At 38.3% G+C, this 22,899-nt stretch overlaps 1 protein-coding gene across 4 annotated transcripts in view; it reads right to left on the reverse strand.

Moving 5' to 3' along the window:
• Window positions 1-15,656: 15,656 nt before the first annotated feature.
• Window positions 15,657-22,899, reverse strand: part of OXCT1 (3-oxoacid CoA-transferase 1) — a 138,095-nt gene continuing 130,852 nt past the window's right edge. For 3 of the 4 annotated variants that reach the window (XM_036846906.1, XM_036846908.1, XM_036846907.1), the window contains exon 17: window positions 17,916-19,925. In XM_036846906.1, the coding sequence (XP_036702801.1) occupies window positions 19,884-19,925 (42 nt within the window). In that variant the 3' untranslated portion in view covers window positions 17,916-19,883. Of the gene's footprint in view, window positions 16,687-17,915; window positions 19,926-22,899 lie in introns of those variants that run through there. The other variant, XM_036846905.1, reaches the window with a different exon arrangement.

A 22,899-nucleotide genomic window follows, 5' to 3' on the forward strand; every position in this document is an offset into this window, starting at 1 on the left:
TATGGATTGAGACCATGGCTTTAAGTACTTGTCAAGAAATTTAAGTTATTAATATACTAATCATCTCAGAGCCATTTACCTTGCAACTTTGTTTAGTCCTATGGTTCTAAATGCCTACAGGGTACCTCTACCTCAGCAAATACAATTTCCCATAATTCTCCCTCCCTTCTCTCCTCCTCCTCCTCCCTTCCATTTTTCTGTCTCTGGTCATATCATTCTTCTAGTCTCCTAATTAATAGACTGAAGCCTTCCTTTACTTCTTCTTTCTCTTTTTCTTTACATTCCTCAAGCAAACCTTTGGGTGTTTAAAATATATTCTGTGTGTGTTTCCTTGCTTTCCTATTTTTATCACTAATAATTATAAGTTCTTAGAACTTTTATTCTCAATTATTAAAATATCTTAACTAGTCATACCACCTTGAGTCTTCCTTCTTCAACAACATCTCTGCTTCCAAACCATCTGCATTGAGTTTGTATTTAGCTAAACTGGAAGCATATTTCCCTAATTCCTTTCTCTGCATGGTTCTGGGCTGGCACCAGAAGAAATTTGTATGAGATTGGGAAAGGGAAAGTGAACCAGCTGACATGACATTCTGAAAGTTGGTATATAGTATGAGGTGCTTTATAGTTCATGCATGTTGTCACTGATCTGCTGACTCATCTTTTGTTATAGGGAAGTACCCAGACCTCCAACAGCTGCTAATTTCTTCCTCCAGCTTACGAGTCCTGGCCCACGTGCATGTGAAGTTCCCTGATGACAGGTGTATGCTTCTTCCACATCAATCATGTTAACAGATTGCAGATGATGAGAGACAGGTGCAGATTCCAGTTTGTCCTCATGGGTTCCAGTGGTCCTTCCTCTCCCCTGCTTCATGTCCAGCTGGCCCTGATGACCTATAGTGACGTTACACTCATTTCCAGATGCAGAGGTCTTCCATACGCTTTTTCACCAGCTCCCACAGGGTGTCATTTCTAATTTATATAATAAATCCCTTATTTCTTATCTCTCAATATGGCTCTTGTCCCCCAAGTGTTACAGAAATTGGTACCAGAAGTAGTTCTAGGAAAACAGAACTTTAAGGGTAGGTTCTCTGACTTAGTTCTGGCTAATCTGGAATTAGTTCTCTGATTTGGTTAAGTTTAAAGACACTAACGATTACACTGTCCAGTGGTAAAGAGGACACCAGTAGTACATGGCATGCAATAGCAGTAAGTCATACAAATTATCACTTATGGATACCTGTAATTAAGTGCTTAAAGAAAGTAAGGCTTTGGGTGAAAAAATAGTTGCTTTCATAAAATATCTTAGTGAAAATAAGTATAATGGGATGGATTGGTTGCTTTTATGTATGCTGGAAAACTTGAGGGAAAAAAATTAATGAGTTTAAACTTTAAATTCCCAGATCAAAGTTCAAGAAAATGACCAGAAAGCTTTTATGACTGCCCTGAAAGAAACCCTTATCTCCTATAGCCATGGGGCTATGATATCTGAAAAATAAACCCAGAGTCTAATCCTGTGGATGGCTGCATTACAGCACAAATTGAATTCAAATCTCACAGGGGCTCTTGTGTTAAAGTTAGAACATGGATTGGTAAGAAGAGGACCTAGAAAATTTGGGTTGGGACATATGAGCAGGTTCTATTGAAGTGGAAACATTCTGCATTTGGTGAAGAGAAGTCTAATTTGAATTACCACAATAGAGAGTTGCATTCTTACAACCAATTCCCAGACCCGAGGCAGTTCACAAAACCAGAGTCCCTTGAAAGAAGGGGAAGTTGGGCCTACTTGAGAAAGGAACTTGCAACACAGCTTAAATTTTATACTATAAATCTTCCTCTAGCCGTCCTCAAAGGGACATGCAGTTGTTTACCAAACTAACCATACTTGGGGGATTGCTGACCACTTGCTGTGAAATGACCATAATTCACATAGATCCAAATGCCCCTGTGGTCCCCCAGTTAGAGTAGAAGCTCATGGTGGGTAGGTACTTAAGGGCCCTTGGCTTGGTTACATCTCACCATCGGTCCAGTGGATCACCAAACTCATTCTATGATTATTTTTCCAGCTCTAGAATGCATCTTTGGAACAGACATACTCAGCAGGTGTCAGAATCCCCACAACAGCTCTTTGACTCATGGAATGAGGGCTATAATGATAATAAATGATAGATGGATAGATAGATAGATAGAGACAGAGATAGATAATAATATTATAATAATAATAAACAAAGTGGAAGCCACTGAACTGCCTCTACCTACCAAAACTGTATACTCAAAGCAATATTGCTCTGCAGGAGGGATTTGAGAGATTTATGCTTCTATCAAAACCTTGAAAGATACACTGATAGTGATTTGTACCACATTCCCATTCAACTTATCTATTTGGCTGACATCTATTTGGTCGGCAGGTAACAGACAGATCTTGAAAAAAGACAGTGGATTATCTTAAACATCAGGTGTTGACTTCAATTGCAGCTGTTGTTCCAGATATGGTTCTTTGCTGGAGTAAATCAATACAACTCCTGGCACCTGGTGTACAGCTATTGATCTGGCTAATTATCTCTATATCTCTATTATCTCTATATCTTTTGGTCAAAACCAACAGAAGCGGTTTTCTTTCAGTTCACAGCGCTCACAATCGGCCTTCACTTTCTTACCTTAGGAGGTATATCAATTCTCCTGCCCTATATTGTAACATAATCTGCAAGGACCTCCATTAAACAGGACATCACACTGGTCCATTACATTGATGATAATATGCTGATTGGATCTGGTGAGCAGGAAGTAGCAACTAGTTTATATACCTTGTTAAGGCATGTGTGTACCAGTAGGTAGGTAATAAATCCCCCAAACATTCAGGGACCTGCCACCTTGGTGAAATTTATAGAGGCCCAGTGATCTGAGATATATCAAGACATTCCTTCCAAGGTGATAGACAAGCTTTGGCATCTGGACCACCCTACAACTAGGAAAGGGGTATGACACTTAGTGAGTCTCTTTGGGTTTTTGAGGCAACATATACCCAATTTGGGCATGTTCTTCTGACCTCTTTACCAAGTAACCTAAAAGTTTCCCAGTTTTGAGTGGGGCCCAAAATAAAAAGGCTCTGTAACTTGCCCAGGATGCTGTACAAGCTATTCTGTCACTTGAGTCCCATGACAAAGATTCAATGGTGCTTTATGTGTTGATGGCAGATAAGGATACCATATGGAATCTTTTGCAGGCCCCTTCTCTGTAAGTCAATCAGAGTACCAACCTTTAGGATTTTGAAGCAAGCTATCCCATCCTCTGTAGTTAACTCTTCTATTGAGAAACAGCTTCTGGCTTGCTATAGGCTTGGCAATTGCCTTCTTTTAGCACTTAAAAATATCATTCCATTCTCTCTCATTTTTTTAAAGAAGTCACTCTCCAATTTATTCTTCCTCCTTTAAAAGTAATGTGTCATTTTTTTCCTTTGGCTGCTTTTAAGATGTCTCTTGGTCTTTGATTTTTAGCTCTTGGCTGCTGATATGCCTAGGCTTTTGTCTTTGCTTTCTTTTTCATCCTGCTTAGGTTTGGTGGAGATTCTTTGAATCTGTGACTTAAGTTCTTTTGGCAATCTTTAAAAATCTTGGCCAATATTTTGCCCATTAAAGCTTTAGCCTCATTATCTCTCTCTTCTTCTTCTATAACATTTTTACACAGATATTAGATCTTTTTACTATGTTCTGTACATCTCTTACACACTTTTCAGTGTTTTTTTTTAATCCTTTATTCTTTCTGTGCTTCAGTTTGGATATTTTATATTGTTCTATCTTCCAATTCACTAATTTTCTCTTTTTCCATCTCATCTGCTCTTACACTTATCTATTGAGTTCTTAATTTCACTTTATCATACATTAGAATTTCTCTGGTTAAATTGTCTATCTCATCCTCTATTTTCTTGAATGTATTCATCTTTTTTTTAAGATTTTTTTTGATGTGCACCATTTTAAAAGTCTTTATTGAATTTGTTACAATATTGCTTCTGTTTTATGTTTTGTTTTTCTGGCCATGAGGCATGTGGGATCTTAGCTCCCCAACCAGGGATTGAACCCACACCCCCTGCATTGGAAGGTGAAGTCTTAATCACTGGACTGCCAGGGAAGTCCCTGTATTAATCATTTTTAAAGTCTGTGTCTAATGATTCTGACACCTGGATCACCTGTCTGTTAAAAAAATTGTGGCAATACTTTGAGGCTCTTTCTGAGGTCCTCTTGAGGGGAGTTTTCTTCTTTTGGGGGGGTAGTCAGATTATGAACAGATCACCTTATTTCACTCATGGACTGAGATGTTTTGGAGATGAGTTTTCATCTTTACAGAGGCATGTCTATTTCTGGTCTACCCTTACTTCTGAGGTATAGCCCTTCTGGGAAACTAATTAGAATTCTAAGTTGTTTACTAGGACCTTTTCTCTTCTGCCGCCTTGATTTCTAATTTTTGTCTCCCCAACTTCATAAGGCAGTTTAAGCTCTTCTATTCTTTTCAGACTCCTAGCTGTTACTTTATACTTATTTTCTCCATGTTTTGGCTCCACAAATCTTATAAATTAGCAAGTACCTCAAGGAGAAAAAATACCATGGAATGTCAAGCTTAAGAATGTAAGGCTAACCTCATTGTGCTTCTTTTTTTACTGAAAGTGTCAGCTGCACTGTGTGCTCTTTGATACCCTCAAACATTTTTTGTGTGGTGGTGGTGGACGTGGGGTGGGAAGGGTATTTTATGCAGCTCTCCCAGTTGCTTTCTGTGGCCAGTTTTACCTACAGCAATCTACAGCACCATTACTGAAGTAGAAAATTCTCTCCTTGCTTTTTTTTTAAATTTTTTTTTCATTTTTTATTTTTTATTTTTTAAATTTTATTTTTATGGCTGTGTTGGGTCTTCGTTTCTTTGCGAGGGCTTTCTCTAGTTGCGGCAAGCAGGGGCCACTCTTCATCGCGGTGCGCGGGCCTCTCACTATCGTGGCCTCTCTTGTTGCGGAGCACAGGCTCCAGACACGCAGGCTCAGTAGTTGTGGCTCACGGGCCTAGTTGCTCCGCGGCATGTGGGATCTTCCCAGACCAGGGCTCGAACCCGTGTTCCCTGCATTGGCAGGCAGATTCTCAACCACTGCACCACCAGGGAAGCCCCTTCCTTGCTTTTTAAAAGAGTAATTTCTCTCATTTTACCTTCAAAAAAATGCTCATTTTCTGCTTCATAGATGTAGATGAACCTGGAAACACACATAATTACTGATGCTGTAATTCTGGTTTTTTATAACTTCTCATTACAAGGCCAGAACAAGCTCTCACTGAGCACTTTTGCATTTTTAAATCAACAAGTGTCCTTGGCAATAAATGAGAACTGATGAGAGACCTCCGTGAGAATTTATATTCATCTTTAATGGCCTAATCGTTCAGCATTTTAAATTGCCATTAATTTCAATGCCAGTAATTCTTGCTTTCATATGCTACACTTGGCCGGGAAGAGGATAGATAATTGAAAACCACAGATAATCCAATATCTCTTTTGACCTTAGTTTTAAGCTTTCTCTCCATGCTTTTTTTCTTAACCAGAGATTTTACTATACATAAATGTTTTTCATGTTTCAGGGGACACAGAAACACATGAGAAAATTAGGCATATAAGAAAATCCCCAAAGACAAAAGGGAAAGCCAAAGTAGAAGAGTAGGGGTCCTAAAAAATCTACAAATGAAAAAAATTATCTCCAATGTGAAGGGGGATTTTTAAAATGGCTACTATGTATCAGGAACTTAAGATATATTTTTAGTACTAACAACAGACCTGTAAGGAGATATTACATCTATTTACACATTAGAAAACAGACCCATTTAATGAAGTGAGAGAGTGTCATGGACATATATACATTACCAAATGTAAAATAGATAGCTAGTGGGAAGCAGCCGCATAGCACAGGGAGATCAGCTCGGTGCTTTGTGACCACCTAGAAGGGTGGGATAGGGAGGGTGGGAGGGAGACACAAGAGGGAGGAGATATGGGGATATATGTATACATATAGCTGATTCACTTTGTGATACAGCAGAAACTAACACACCATTGTAAAGCAATTATACTCCAATAAAGATGTTAAAAAAGAAAGAAAGAAAGAAAACAGACCCTTTAACTAGTGAATGGCATCCTAGACTTTCTATTATTAATAGGGAGATTTCAACCTTGTTTTAATTCTAAGTGATAAAAGAAAGTGAGAAAGAACATCCACCAAGGTTTTGAGTAGAGTAAAAAGGCAGTCTTTGAACTTTTAGTTATCTTGCACTTATTTTTTCATTGAAACTTTTACCGAGATAATTTTAGATTCTCATTCAGTTGGAAGAAATAATACTGAGCTAATCCCCCATTATCTATTTTCCTCCAGTAATATTATCTTGCTAAGCTGTATTACAATATCACAAGCAGGTTAATAACATTGATACAATCCACCAATCTTATTCGTATTTCTCATTTGTGTATATGTATGTGTGTGTATATATATATATATATATATATATATATATATATATATATATATATATATATATTTAGTTCTATACAATTTTATCACATGTGTAGGTTCATACATCCACCACCATGGTTAAGATACAGAACAGTTGCATCCCCACAAGGATCTCTTCTGTGATTCTGTTATAATCACACCCACCTCCCTCCCACTCTCCCTCCCAGGTCCCTATTCCCTGATAACCACTACTCTGTTCTCCATTCTTAAAATTTTGTCATTTCAAAAAATGTTACATAAATGAAATCATATATGATATAATCTTTTGGTATTGGCTTTTGTTTCCACTCAGCATAATTCCCTGGAGATCCATCCAAGGTGTCATGTGTCTCAGTAGTTCATTGCTTTTTAATGCTGAGTAGTATTCCATAGTTTGGGTTTGCCACAGTTTGGTTTACCATTCACCCACTGAAGGACATCTGGGCTGCTCCTAGCTTTTGGCTTTTATGAATAAAACTACTATCGGCGTTCACTTATAGGTTTTGGTATGAACATAAGTTTTAATTTGGGGGGATAAGTGCCCGATAGTGCATTTGCTAGGCCATATGGTAATGCATATTTAGTCTTTAAAGAAACGCCCAACTGTTTTCCACAGTGGCTGTATCACTTTACATCCCAGCAACAGCAATGTAGGGCTCATTTAGGGTCTTCACAACCTCACCAGCATTTGGTGTTGTCACTTTTTTATTGTAGTTATTCTGATCGGTGTGTTGATATCTCACTGAGGTTTTAAGTTGCATTTCCCTGAGGACTAATAATGTTGATTGTCTTTTCATGCTTTTTGCACTTGTTTTAATACTCCTATTTAGCACCAAGATTTGCATTATTAGTGACTGGAAGAATAAAAGAAAACTTGATTTTAAAAAATCCATCCTCATATTCTCTCCTCCATTGAGACTATAGCTCCTCTTGACTAAATTTCTTATCCAAAATCAAGTAGACCGTCACTAAGTACTCTTATTCAGAACTGTAGTTATTATAAAGATGCTGAAATAGATATTCATTTATACACTTCCTTTGGAAACCTTTTTAATATGAAAAAATTTCAAACATACAGTAAAATGAATACTAACCATTATTTCATTGTAACCATTTTCATGTAATGATTGCCCTAAGCGTCATTAATTACCAAAATTTTGCCAATATTATTTTACCTATCTTTGCAATTTTTATTATTTATTCAGAGTATTTTAAAGCAAATCCCTATGTCATATAACTTCACCCATGAATTAACACCTTTCCTGACAAGATGGTCATGTGATTGTCTAAGCTGGAGGACATAAGTTGATTGTGGAGCAAAGGTTCAAAATGCTCTCTTTTTGTATTGTTGAAAAAAAATCAGTGCAGACCATGATCTATTAGGCAGGTGTACTTTTTGGAATGTTTTACTGAATTGCTTTTAACACAATTACTCTTTTTCTGGACTGAACACCACTGTTTTATACATGTAAGTAGACTGATCATTTTGTGCTATGGTCTTGATAAAATAAAAAAGATGTTTCCTTATTAAATGGAAGGTTATATGAGATAAACAGGAGCATCTACTCCATGTATAGGATAGTTGTTTCTCTGACTTTAAGCCTTTGTTTTTTTCCTTTCTACCATAAGAAATGACTTTTAAGTTTAAGCCTCAGTTAACTTTTGCAAACATGTCCAGTTCCACCACAAATTCTGCTGTCTTTGGAATATTTCTGCTTCTCCATGATACTGTAGATGACAGTGGGGTCATTTCACAATCGCTTCTTTTCTGAAAAACACAGCTGGCTCAGTTTGGTCAGCAACATTCTCATTGCTGCATTTCCCAAGTCAACACGGTATTTCAACTGACCTCTTCAGAACAGATTGTATCTATGTAATATCCTTCCACAATAAAACCTCCATAATCAAATGACTACAATAGCCATTGAGTGGTATGTCCCTTACTCTGGACCAGAATTGTTCTATTCCATATCCTTTCAATAACTCTAGCTCACTGAAACTTTAAAGTTCAGATTTTCTCAAACCAAACATAAGTGACGGTTGATGTCTGTCTTCCACCCACTCCTTACCAGGAGTACTGCATTGTTTGTGACAGAATTCCTTTTGATTTTGCATAGATCATAATAATTCAGAAATTACTTGATTTCCCTATTGTTTTGTGTTTTGTTTTTGTTTGTTTGATTTTGATCATTGAGTCACTTTAGCTCCTTTTTTCTAAACATGGTTACACATTTTATTGAACAACTTGTGGTATATTTAAGGATGTGCTGAACACAAGCAAGTATGTTCAAGACCCCTCTAAAATAATCTCTCATGGTACACATATTTTTTCTTCATAGGAAAGGAATTTTAAGTTTACTCTTAATTGTGATTATTTGATTGAGCTATATCTCTCCCTATATTGCTGTACTGCTGTATCCCTAGAACTTAGCAAACCACTGGCTCATAGCTGTTGCTATGCCAGCTATCAACTTATTGCGTCTCAGCTCCAAATCTACGCTTTACTGTCTGCTCTATGATAATGGAGATGGACCTAGCAAACAGGACTCCTTGGCCAACTGGCACAATGTTAACCCTTGTCAATAGAAAGTGCTGTGTAGACACTGGAGGAAGAAGAGGTTTCTCCTCCTGCTGTGGTGTGCTTCTCGTGAGGGTCCTACAGCCCAGTTTTTCCACTGTCCAGCCCCTGCGGCACACACAGCTTCTCCACACCCAGAAACTGCAGCACAATTGACTTCTCCACTTCCTGGCTCCCGTGGTGTGTGATGGCCAGTGGGACCCAGTACCAGAAGCTTCCCCCAGCACTTCCTCAGGGAGCTTAGCAGTGGAGTGAGATATCTTCCTGTGAACTGTTTCCCTGGCATCTCTTCAGGTGGGTTTCTGGCAACTTCTGAAGTGTTGCACTCCCCACGACAGCTTTCTCAGGCACCTCAGAGGCAGATTTCCAGCAAGCTCTGCTGGCATGACACCATAGTGACTTCTCTGCCATCCAACAAGTCACAGCTGCACACTCTCCAACAAGGTCTGGATGGCAGTCCTGGAGGCCTCTCCTTGGATGCTCTACCTCAGTCCTAGGGGTAGTGGCTCCTCCTTATATCCACTATTCCTATGCTGTTTTGAGTTTTCTTTCCTTCTTACTAGCCAATTCCTCATCACTCCAATCCTCTTATAGTTACTAATTCTTCATATTAAACTCTCCCTGTTCAACTTACCATGTAGTTTCTGTCTCTTGATTAGACCTTCACTGATAATGTGCTGAATAAATATCTGTTGAAAGAAAATAAGAAAAGAAGGAAAGAAAAGGGAGGGAGGTAAGTAGAAAAGAGAGAGACAAGGAGAGAGAGAGAGAAAGAGAGAGTTCTAAATTGTTACTATCATATCCCCAAACCAGCTGTGTGATTATTTACTATTATTATTTGGAGTTAGAAATTTAAAAAGACAAACTGAATTTTTTTTTTTTTAATTTTTGGCCTTGCTGTGTGGCATGTGGGATTCGCTCCCCACCAGGGATTGAACCCACTCCCCCTGCAGTGGAAGCACGGAGTCTTCACCACTGGACTGCCAGGGAATTCCCCTAAAAAGACATACTGAATTTTGTGAATATAATCTTGTGCCACTGAATTACTTGTAATTAATTTATCCACCCTTTATTCATTCCTTCACTAAAACTTTTAGAGAAATTATTTTGCCAAGCCTATGATAATAGATTTCTTAGGTTAATGAGAGAACTGATAAATTGGCAAAGAGAATCCAGACTATAAAGCCAGTAGAAATTTCTCTGAATATCAGATTTCAGGAACCCTAGATTTCAAGACTGACTTTAAATCAACTACATAATACTTCTCCTGTCTCTCTCCCACTCTCAACTCTTACCCATAAAGGAAATAGTGAATGAGTAAATAAATAAATAGGTAGGTAATTTAATTCCTGTTCTTTAAAATCTCACTGTCAGGAAATGCTGCTTAATGTCTAAATTAAATTCCTCACCCACATTTTCTATTCTTTTTTTTTTTTAGACCAAGAACATCCTTCATTAGTTATACATAACCATTTTTAAAATTCTTATTAAATCACTCCTTTAGCTTCCCTTCCGCAAGTTAAATATTCCAATTTTATTCTCTCACCATAGTTTTATTCTTCTTAATTCTGTCTTCCTGATGTTTCTCCAAGTTTTTCACACTTGTCTCAGTCAGTTCAGGCTGCAAATACCATAAACATTAAATATTATTTCTCACAGTTCTGGAGGCTGAGAAGCCCAAAATCAAGGTGCTGGCAAATTCAGCATCTGACGAGAGCCCACCCCCTGGTTTGCAGACGGCTGCCTTCTTGCTGTATCCTCACATGGCAGAGAGAGAGGATGGGGGACTCTGGTCTCTTCCTCTTCATATAAGGGCACTATTCCCACCATGGAAGCTCCATCCTCATGACCTTATCTAAACCTAATCTAAACCTCCCAAAGACCCTACCTGCAAATACTATCACAGTGAGGATTAGGGTTTCAATACATGAACTTGGATGAAGGGGCAGAAACATTTATTCCACAGCAACATTCATCCTAAACGGCACTGTACTTCCTTCGGCAATCTCTTGTCAAGTTTGATACTCCTGACTTAATGCAAGTGCCTCCTCAAATGCTTTGGCCTTCTATATGCTTGTTTGTGTATTTGGGTATCAGTGATATGTTAAACACCTTTAGTTACAATATTAAAAACTTTTCACAGGTAGAGTAAACCTGTGTATACCTAAGATAGAAATTGTATATATGGAAAAGATGGGAGTTAGTGGAGAAGGACAGGAGGACCTAGAGACATACCTGGAAGGCAAACTGTGATGGAAACATTACATAATAAGCACTTGGACTACTTGGAAGAACTGTTTTAAAGACTATTTACAAACACACTAATAAAATTATTGACACTTTTCTATCCATAAAGCAACTCCCTAAGAGTCTTTTCCTATGCAAGCAGTTCTGTGTGTACTTGAAAGTTATAAAGACAGGTTTCTTTAAATTATTCTTAAATCAGACACTATGCTAATTCAGAAAGGCCTTAGAGGACCGTTTCAATTCATTGATCTCAATATGAATAATTTCCCACATTTTAAGTCTTTAGAATTGGGATGCATTTCACAAGTGATGGTATCCTGCTATTGGCTTGGCTCCTTCAGCTTCTGGCAGCCCTACTCCTCCAGGAGAAGTTGAGACAGGCACCTCAGCTCCCTCTCACTCTAATCCTGACCTGATGTCCACCCCCAATCTGTTCCTTGGACAACTTGAACCCTCTTGTCAGTGAGAAGCCCTTGATAGTAAATGCAGACTTCAAGAAGGGTGGATTTCCTTGGGCTATTAACTGCTTATGATGTCTATCAGCTGAGGAAAGCATCCATTAATGACCCTTCTTAGTTTATTTTTTAAATTTATTTTACTAAAGTATAGCTGATTTAGTTTCTGCTGTACAGCAAAGTGATTCAGTTATATATATATATATATATATATATATATTCTTTTTCATATATAGTTCCCTGTGCTATACAGTAGGACCTAGTTTTTTATCCATTCTATATATAACAGTTTGCATCCTCCAATCCAAAAAGGGAATACTAGGCACACTCACCTGAGACTGAGGGAAAGTCTAAAAAATATCTTAATGTGCATACAATAAAATAAGTGATAAAAAAGCAAACAAAGTCATAAAAAAAAGCAAACAAAATCACAATGAATTTTTAAATTGATGGTGTCTTCACACACAGACCAATGGAAAAGAACAGACAGCCCAGAAATAAACTCACGCATGTATGATCAACTGATCTTCAACAAGGATGCCAAGAACACACAATAGGGATATGATAGTCTCTTCAACAAATGGTGCTGGGAAAACTGGACACCCACATGCAAAAGAGTGAAATTAGACCCTTATCTTACACCATACACAAAAATCAACTCAAAACAGATTAAAGATTTAAACGTAAGACCTAAATCTATAAAACTCCTAGAAGAAAACATAGGGCAAAATCTTCCACATATTGGTCTTGGCAATGACTTTTTAGATATGACATCAAGCACAGGTAACAAAAGCAAAAATAGACAAGTGGGGCTGCATATATATAAGAAACTCCTACAAGTCAGTAGCAAAAATTTATATAACCCAATTTAAAAATGGGCAAAGGTACACGGTTGGTGGGAATGTAAATTGGTGAAGCCACTATGGAGAACCATATGGAGGTTCCTTAAAAAACTAAAAATAGAGTTACCATATGATCCAGCAATCCTACTCCTGGGCATATATTCAGAGAAGATGAAAGCTCTAATTCAAAAAGATACATGCACCTCAATGTTCATAGTAGCACTATTTACAATAGCCAAGACATGGAAGAAACCTAAGAGTCTATCAACAATCAATGGATAAAGATGTGGTGTACACACACACACACACACACACACACGCACGCACAATGGAATATTACTCAGCCATGAAAAAGAACGAAATAATGCCATTTGCAGCAACATGGATGGACCTTGAGATTACCATACTAAGTGAAGTAAGTCAGACAGAGAAAAACAAATATTGTATGATATTACTTACCTGTGGAATCTAAAAAATTGTACAAATGAACTTCTTTATGAAAGAGAAACAGACTCCCAGACATAGAAAACAAACTTATGGTTATCAAAGGGGAATGGGGGAGGGATAAATTCGGAATATGAGATTAACAGATGCAACTACCATATATAAAATAAACAACAAGGACCTACTGCATAGCACAGGGAACTATATTCAATATCTTGTAATAAACTATAATAGAATAGAAAAAAAGAATATAGACATACAAAATATATACGTATAACCAAATCACTTTGTTGTACACTGAACTAACACAATACTGTAAATCAACTATACTTCAAAAAAAAATGCGCAAAGGACTCAAATAGTCATTTCTCCAAAGAAAACATACAAATGGCCAATAGATATATGAAAAGATACTCCTCATCACTAATCATCAAGGAAATGCAAATCAAAACCACAAAGAAGTATCACCTCACACCTATTAGAATAGCTATTATCAAAAAAAAAAAGATAGCAAGTGTTGACAGTATATGAATAAATTGGAACTCTTGCACACTGTTGATGGGAATGTAAAATGATTCAGCTGCTATGGAAAGTAGTATGGAGGTTCCTCAAAAAATTAAAAATAGCGTGAGCATATGATCAGCAATCCCCTCTTGGGTATATAAATAATTGAAATAATTGAAATCAGGAACTGGAAGAGATATCAGCACTCCCATGTTCACTGCAGCATTCTTCACAATAGCCAAGATATAGAATCAACCTAAAAGTCTATGGGTAGATAAATGGATAAAAAAAATATGGTGTACACATACAATAGAATACTATTTGGCCATAAAAAAAAAGAAGGAAATCCTGCCATTATGTGATGATATGGATGAACCTAGAGGACATTATACCAAGTGAAATAATACTGCATGATTCCAAAACTCATAGAAACAGAGAATAGAATGGTGGTTGCTAGACGCTTGGGGGGGCAGGAAATGAGGAGTTACTGTTCAACAGGTATAAAGTTTCAATTATACAAGATGAATAGTTCTGGAGATCTGCCTACTACCTTGCACCTGTACTTGACAATACCATATTTAAGGTAGATCTCATGTTAAATATTCTTACTATAATAAAAAAGATGGTGTCATATTCAAAGAAATACGATAACAGTTAAACATTCTCATATGGTGTGTATCTTGATGGCCCTGATGCCTTCCCACCCCTACACCCACCCTCAATAGCTCCACAGGCTCCAGTGCTGTGACTAGTTTTCCTCTTTCCAGGACCCAGTGAAGGGAATGGCACTAGATCTCACCAGGCGATGCTCTCTCTGTGTCACCAATAACATATATTTTTAGGCTCCTAATATCAATCTTACCTTTGGGGTTCTACTGAGTCTGAGCCACAACTCTGACTTTGAACATGGGTTAAGATTAATGCCAAGAAAACCAAATTTCAGAAGGTGTTCGGCTACAAAGATAAAGCAATGCCCATCAGCCCCTCCTGCTGGTGTCAGTTGAGCATCCTTGTGTGGTTGCCTACACAGGGCCTTTTATTAGAGCAAACCCAGTAATTGCAAATGTTTCACAGGGACAATTTGCCTGGTGGGTGCCATTCTCCTTTTTTATTTTGAAAACTACCCATTTCTTTATGAACTGGGTTGTGTACAAGAGCTGTGTAGACAGGAGGAACAAAACCTGAAGACACGTCCCATTAGGTTGAAAGGTTTTGAACTCTCTGTTTTGTAGCTTACCAGAGTGACAAATCTAGTTCTATTCAGGAATTTAATTCACATCTCATTAAGTACCTCGGCAAAATCCAACATTAGCCCTGAAAGGCAAATTTGATTAAAGAATTGATGGACATTACTTCTCTCAGACTAAAGAAGTTAATTTTAATGGAGGTAATAATATCTCCCTGGCAGATTATTGTGAGAATGAAATAAACTAGCTAGTATATTCTAGGTGTTTTATACATTATAAAATGCTAAGCACATGTAGGTAATTATCGCAGGTCTCTTTATTCTTTTGTTATAGCCTCCAGATTCCACCTCTTATTTCTTTCCTTTTCTTTTTCCTACATCTTCCTCAGAGGTCTTAACCTAATTATTTAGCTAAGGGAAACCCTCAGGCCTGGCTTACTGTCACCTCGTTTTCAATTAGTAAATTGGTTCAATAAACACATTTGGAAAGCTACCATGGGCAAGTCACGGAGTTGTTATACTTATATACAAGATGTTAAAAACAGCACACAGACACAATGTATGCTACATTCCAAAGAGAAGCCACTATGCACACATTTTGGAATATCTGGTTAAGAAACAGACAACTCTTAAACCCTTACTTATACTGGGTGCATAAAAGGGCTGGGAGCTGGAAATTAAAGGCGTATTTGTGGAGCTTTGGAGAGCTACTGGGCACTCTAACCCAAGAAGGCAAAGTAGGAGATGCTACCTCCTATCCCCGAATCAAGAGAGAGGAGCTTCAAATGCAACACCAGGGTTTAAACGTGAGCCTGTGTTTTGCCGAAAGCCTGCTTTCGGTTTTAAGGTTCGTTGGATTCGCTGGCAAAATAACTACTCTCTCACACAAATAAACAGCTTCAATCAAATCTTTAATAGAAGGTCATTTAACTTAATTTCAATACACAATCATTAAAAGGAAAGGAATAAGAATATTAACAGAGTATACAAATTTCAATATACAATCATTAGAGAGAAAGGAATAAGAATATAAACAGAGTATATAACAGAGCATACATCACCGAATCGGGCCGACACCTACTTCCAGATCCAAGCAGCAGCTGGGAAGTCCCAAGTAACAGCAATCTGGAGCCCCAGTTGGGAAGGGTCCAATGTTCGCTGATCCCCGGGAACTGGCCAGATTCCCAAGGCCCAGGAAGCTTCGTGACTTACTCCCTTCTTTATCTGTTGGTTCCCAGGACTTGCTAGCACCGTTTCTGCTGAGCTGCATGTAGTCTAGCAGTTCGGCATGTAGCTCTTTCAGGGTCTTTGTTTAGTCAAAGGCCTATTGTTGCCTCTGAAGCCTGAACAAGACTATTTTACTAGCTTCCCCAATTATAGACAGCCTGGTCTATAATTTTCTCTTGAAAAATTTAAAGGGTAACAGATAGAATGCCTAGGAATGAGCCAAAAACATAAAATGACTGCATTAGGTACCTGGGCTCTCATGGTTTGTCAGTGGAAATAGGATCCTACGTGATTCATGCTACAAAAAAGCCAGGATAGTTGCCTGAGGTCGTTTCCAAGTGGACCACCCAGAGTGGCACCCCATTAAAGGCAATGAGGACCATGATAATCAAGCATGCTTAACCTCCACAAGCAAATATGATTTGTGTTTGATTGTGGCTTTGAGGGAAGGAATTGTCTTATCAATTACTTACTGGGATTGGTATGGGCATCACTCCCATGAGACTTGCTGTGTGGTACATGAAAGGTGCCTTTGGATGATTTCACACAGACATATTTAATATTATGGAATGAGGACACTTCAAGTATATGTCACACAGACATGCACTTAGACCACATGACATTTATTGATATTTATGCTTAAATCCACTTTGATATTCAGTATGGCAGTGGGAAGTGGGAAGGCACTGTAGACACTGAAAAATAAAAGGACAGGAACAACAGACGATTCTGGTAGTACTGACACACATTTTTAAAAGATCTGTCAGTATTTTTGCAACCAGATGTATTAATTATATTTTATTGAACCATGGTGGAAGATAATAGATTCTCCCCATCTTAAAAATGAAGAATCTGAAAATAAGCTAAAGAAACTCAAGGTAATGTTTTGTGAGGAAGGGGAAAGGTTAGTGCAAGGAAACCCATCCATTGAATAAATCTCTGCTTACACTTCCACTGGAAAAATTTTCAGAGTTCTGCTGACTATATTGAGATGTAGGAGAAAGAAAACCTCTACCCACAACCTTTCTACCCACTGGGTAACACCTACAAATGCTCTTACATGTGTTCTCTGGGCCCAGGGACAAGCAGTTTTGCTTGTATTCTGCATACCTTCTGTAGGAGACCAGATCCCTCCTAGGACTCAAGAATTACCAAAGCTGCTTGAGTTCACACTCTGGGTGCAAGTGACAAAGGCCCAGCTCAAGCAAAAAGGGGAAATTTTGGCCTCATGTACAAGCATGGATGGAGAGCAGTTGGCCTTCGACACGTGCAGAAACAGGAACTCAAATACCACCAGGATGCCTCCTCCCTACAGCTGCAGTGTGTGTTTCCACTTCTTTCTCTCCAACTGGAGCTCAGCTTGTAGGGTGTGTGTATTGGGGTGGGGGGGTGGGGTGGGGAAAGGATGCTGGTGCCAGAGTCACATTCTTCTTATGGCTTAGGGAACAAGGAGGAATAAGAAAATTGGCTTCTCTCTCATCTCCAGTTTATAAACATAGGATAAATAACCTGAATGGTACATTTTGGGTCATACACCCAGCCCCGGGTATAATCACTCTGGACAAAGGAGAGCTACCAAAAGAGGCATATCCTGAGCACAGGCCCAACTCCTCGGCCAGGGGGTGAGTCTGTTATGAGAGGGGCAACACAGATGCTGAGTAGACGTCACTAGAGCCACTTCAACATGCAAGCAAACGCAACGCCCCACTGGGAAATTACTGATGTATGTGTATCCTAAAGGAATGTTACATAAAAGCAAAGAAATATTAACACGTGAAATCTGGGATAATCGATCTTTATAGACAAATCATTGACTTTGACAAGGAGCAAAGTCAGAATTCATCTAGGTAAACATTTCATTTGTTCTTTCATGGAGGATAATATCTTTTCTTTGGTAAGATCAAAAGAAAAAGCAGTAACTCGATTAGAAGTGGTACAGTGTGCTAACTTTATTATTGGCTATTCCACCGATCTCTGTTGTCTTATTCCCATGTTTAGGCGTGCCATTCCCAAATGAGAAAAAGGACAATCACACCAATCTATATCAATTTGGAATACTTATTGCACATCTTAATGCATTTCTTAACGTCCATGGTACTCTTTAATCAAGAATATAAAGCCATCTACTTAGGATCTGCCCCTCAAAGTGAAGAACATTCTTAGAATCACAGAATAAGTAAGTTTACAAATACAGCAACCATCAATATCACACGTTTCCCAAACCGTAACTCTCACATGGACGTATATCATTTCTCCAGACCTTGCAAATTCTTTAAAAAGTCCATTTTACCAGTACTGGGAGAGTATGCTTCCAACCACGCAGCCAGCCAGAGGGACCATTTTATATACGGAGTGTGCTTCTCACAAAAAAACCCTCTCCTTCCTCTGAAATGACAGAACTGTAGCTATACCTGAAGAGAAAGTGAATTTCAATGACAGCCATCAGCTAAAAACATGCATAAATTCCTATATCTGGTATGAGAGGAACGGTATATCGCACTGTACTATGCCTACCTCTGTCCAGAGGACAGCAATCTGGCCCGTCTTCAGGGTGCCTGGACTTTTCTCCCGTTTGATACGCAGGGTGCTTGGTATACTCCCTGGGGAACTGTCTGACACTGAGGATACCTCTGAGGAGAAGGTCCTTACGAAACCTAATCCATCGTGTTTATTTTCTAAGAATGAAGTTCACTGCCTTTCACATCCTGGATTTGCTCCTCAGTATTTCCCTTAGTTTGATAAAGCTGAACTAAAAGTACTTTGTTCAAGGAACAAGCCTGGGCAGAAGAAATAACACTGTTCTGCAGAAAGAGGCATTCAACATTTAGAAACTTTTCTGAGCAGAAAAAAGAGGCCCTGAAAAGAAAGGATTTTTTTAACTCTGCTGTCACTGTTAACTATGGGTTCACGATGAATTACCACACAGCCCCTTTTGGTCTAAGAGGAGGTATTGTATAAGAAGCCCACAGTAACATAGAGAAAGACTCTTAATGGTCCTTCTGGATACACACGGATACTGCACTGTTTGAAAATGAGAAAACCGACTAGGTCAGTTAGGCTTATAGTCCTCTTGCTAAAAGCGACTTTAATCTTTGGCAAAGCACAGATGGTTATTTGGTTTGTTTATAAAGGCAACTGCTTGGTTGGATGTCAGCACCAATAGACCCTATACCCTTCGGTCTCTCCCACAAACCAGGTTACTTCTCCCACACAGAGATGTTCCTGTTTGCCTTCTTGGGCATCTACTTAGTTACAAAAAGTGGGGGGGGGGGGTTAGGGGGCAGGGGGTGGGAGAAGGGATGCTCTAGGGAAGCAAGATGTAATCACAAAATCAGAGGTTCCAAAAAAAAAAGACAGAGGAGGCCGAAGGAAAATCATAATCCTTAAGACAGCATTTCTCCTGATTAAAATTCACACAAATGTTATCTTTCAGGACTCGTACGATGCTCCCCTGGGTATACTCTGGGTGGAGTTCATTTTCTCCCTCATTCTTTTTTTTGTACGTGCCATGATTTAGTTAGGAGGGAAAGTACACCAATGAAACTCTTCCTAAGTAAGGGCCCATCTTGGTACAAACTGCACACAATTTAATGTACATACCACAGAAGATGAAGATAAACCCAATGTGAGTACCAACTGTAAATATGACCTTCTCAGCACTTATAAAGCAAGTAAGATAATCATATTTTTTTTCTTTTTGTTTTTCATTAAAATGTCACAGTACGCTTGAGAGAACAAAGTCTACATGGCTGTATAAAGCATTAAGATGCTAGAAAACTAGTCAAAAACTGCTTGTTAGATATACAGTTATGATTACTGATGTCCTTTTAATAAAATCCTATGTGGTTAAAATGAAAAACACACAGCTTGGGACAAAAGTCTACTCCACATTTCAAGCTGCGATCTGCTGCATTGGTATGAGTTTTGGTGAAACCTGGTAAAAGAAAGAGAAAAAAATAACCAACTTATGAAAAAACCTCATGGTATAAACATCTGTCCTTTGAATTTCCAAACCTGAGTGATGTAGGCAACAAGCAGCCTTGTCAGGAAACTCACCTGGAGTTTCCTCGTTATTTTCCATCTGAACCACTGAGAAATAGAACACCTTTTCCATTTACATTTTGTGTATTTAGTAGCTCTCAACCTTCTTACATTATAGCTCTTAAAATAAGGATCATTAAGACTCGCAACTAGGAGGAGGTGGGGGAGGAGCAGCGGGAGACAAATAAAGGGTCCAGATAACCAAACTCTCTACTGAATGGCCACTGAGCTCTGAGATTGATGAAACAGAGACACAGAGCAAGGCACAAGTTTCAAAATCCTCAAAATAGGTCCAGTCAATTCACAATTTTGTTAAGAGATACTTAATGTAGTCTTTGGATGACAAACTTTTATCAGAAACTTCATAATCAGAGTGGAAATGATATAAAGGCAGGAAAAAGATACCAAGTTATTACAAAAAGGAGGTAACAGCATTAAAAATATTAAATATTAACTATAATTATGTTCAATGTACAAAATAGCAAATGTATTCCTAGGAGTCTTGAAGCAGAGAAATATGAGGACAGATCTACATTTAATGGTAAAGGTGGTGGAAGAAGAAACCTAAATGTAAGTAGTCTGGCTTAATTTTGACAGATTTTTCAAGGTGTAATGGCAGGTACAGATTTCTTCATTTAATCTGGCAAATATCCATTAAGTCCGAGTAACAGGCCCCATGGACAGCACAGTAAGGAATACTAAAATTTAGGTGATTTTTGAGACCTTCAAGGATGTGGCAATTGAAGTGGGTCTAATTTGCCTTCCAGAATAAACACTTAATATTTTTTTAAATGAATGAATGAGAGACTGGATTAGATAAGCTTCAAAGAACTAGAAGAAAGGTTTCTAATAGAGGTTAAGTCAGTATTAAGAATAGAAGAAGGCAATCATTTGGCTTTGATGAGGTTAAATATTTCTAGTTCATTTGTAAATTGTTTATAAAGTCTTCACAGTGTCGAGAGTTAATGCCCCCTTCTCCATTTTTCTACCTAAAGAATGACATGTCCAGAATAAAAAGGATAGGAACGGCTTGGTACATATCCATATCTTAGGATAAATGAGAGCTCATTCAGACTTGCCAGCACTGAGAACAGATATATCATAATAGACAAAGTAATAGACATTAATAGACAAAAGTCACAGCCCACATTTGCAGAGATATTCAACTCTACTGAAAAGAATAAAGATATATGGGCTCCGAGTATTTAGAAAGTGTGTCTCACAAACTATCGATTTTCTTTTTTTAAACAACAGAGCATCTGTGGAAATAATTTAATGAAATAAGACTCTTTTTTGAAAACAGATCATTTTCTAATAGGTGCTTTATGGCATTACCTTTAAAAGGAAACTGGACACCTTGATTTTTTAAACTAAACATCTGATCCTTCTCCTTGTCATGTGGGCCCTATTTTCAGCTCTTAGTATCATTTATATCCTCAGTGTGGAACTTGACTTCTATCAGAAAAGAAGATGAATCTTTATGTAGACTGACTTGGCCTGTCTATTTTTGTACAGAAAAACATCTACTGAACCTCCATTTTTCATCTGTTCTCTCACAGTCTCATCAACATTGTAAGTCCATGTAAGCAGAAGCAGATTATCCTGCCAAAGTGATCTACAGGCTATGCACAGGACTATATGATTTAAATGCATAAGATAAGCTAACGAGTTGCCTTCCCAGTCCATTGAAATCCAAAGAGTATACTGTTTAATTCTGGTATAATGCCAGTTCATAATAGATACTGAGAGTACAAATTTATTCAACTTGGCAAAGAATGCCCACAGCTGGCTTCTCTCAGATTCCATTGCAAACATATAAATAGGCAGTACTCTTATTTGATTTTCTGCCACTGGTGGTTTAGGTGTATTCCTACCTAGAGAACAAGACCAAGGCCCCTAGGAGGAGGAACTATACCAATCTGTTCTATTTTACTCACATTTCATAGCTTAATATGGACATACACTTGGTGTTTAATAATCATGGATGACTAATAACCTCTGGAAGTTTATTCTACCACATGATGTTCAACTATGGATTCAATTTATTTTTAAGTTTTTAAATTAAAAAAGGAACAAATATTCTAGTTTAAAAAGGTCCACAGACATATATAGTAAAGAAAAACTTATGTAACTCAAGCATGCATCAGAGAAGAAAAAAATGAATAACCAATTGAATTAACTACTCACTGAAAAAGATACTTTGGAGATAATGGAATTTAAGTGGTGGAATGTCACCTTTCTTTTTTCTTTCTATTTGGCCCATCAAATAGCTGGCAGTAACACACTAAGTGATGCAAGTATAGCCCAAAAAATTTAAAGAAATTTAACATTTTCATTAGCTTGTCACAGCTATAATATGAGGAACTGTGCAGTATCCCTTTGACTCTTTGAAAATGAATTATTACTGGATATTTATTTGAGAGACAGAATTTTTTCAAAATGTGAGTGCCCTGGGGAAAAAATAAACCAAAGGACTCCTTAGCTATAAAAATGTTGGGAGGGCTTTCCTGGTGGCGCAGTGGTTGGGAGTCTGCCTGCCAATGCAGGGGACACGGGTTCGAGCCCTGGTCTGGGAGGATCCCACGTGCTGCGGAGCGGCTGGGCCCGTGAGCCACAACTACTGAGCCTGCGCGTCTGGAGCCTGTGCTCCGCAACAAGAGAGGCCGCGAGAATGAGAGGCCCGCGCACCGCGATGAAGAGTGGCCCCCGCTTGCCGCAACTAGAGAAAGCCCTCGCACAGAAACGAAGACCCAACACGCCATAAATAAATAAATAAATAAATAAATAATTCTTTAAAAAAAAAAAAATGTTGGGAGCTAGTAGCATTAAAGAACGACAGAAAAGCATTTCTGCACAGCATCACAATC

The sequence above is a fragment of the Balaenoptera musculus genome, chromosome 3, assembly GCF_009873245.2.
Source record: "Balaenoptera musculus isolate JJ_BM4_2016_0621 chromosome 3, mBalMus1.pri.v3, whole genome shotgun sequence".
NCBI classification, from domain to species: Eukaryota; Metazoa; Chordata; class Mammalia; order Artiodactyla; family Balaenopteridae; genus Balaenoptera; species Balaenoptera musculus.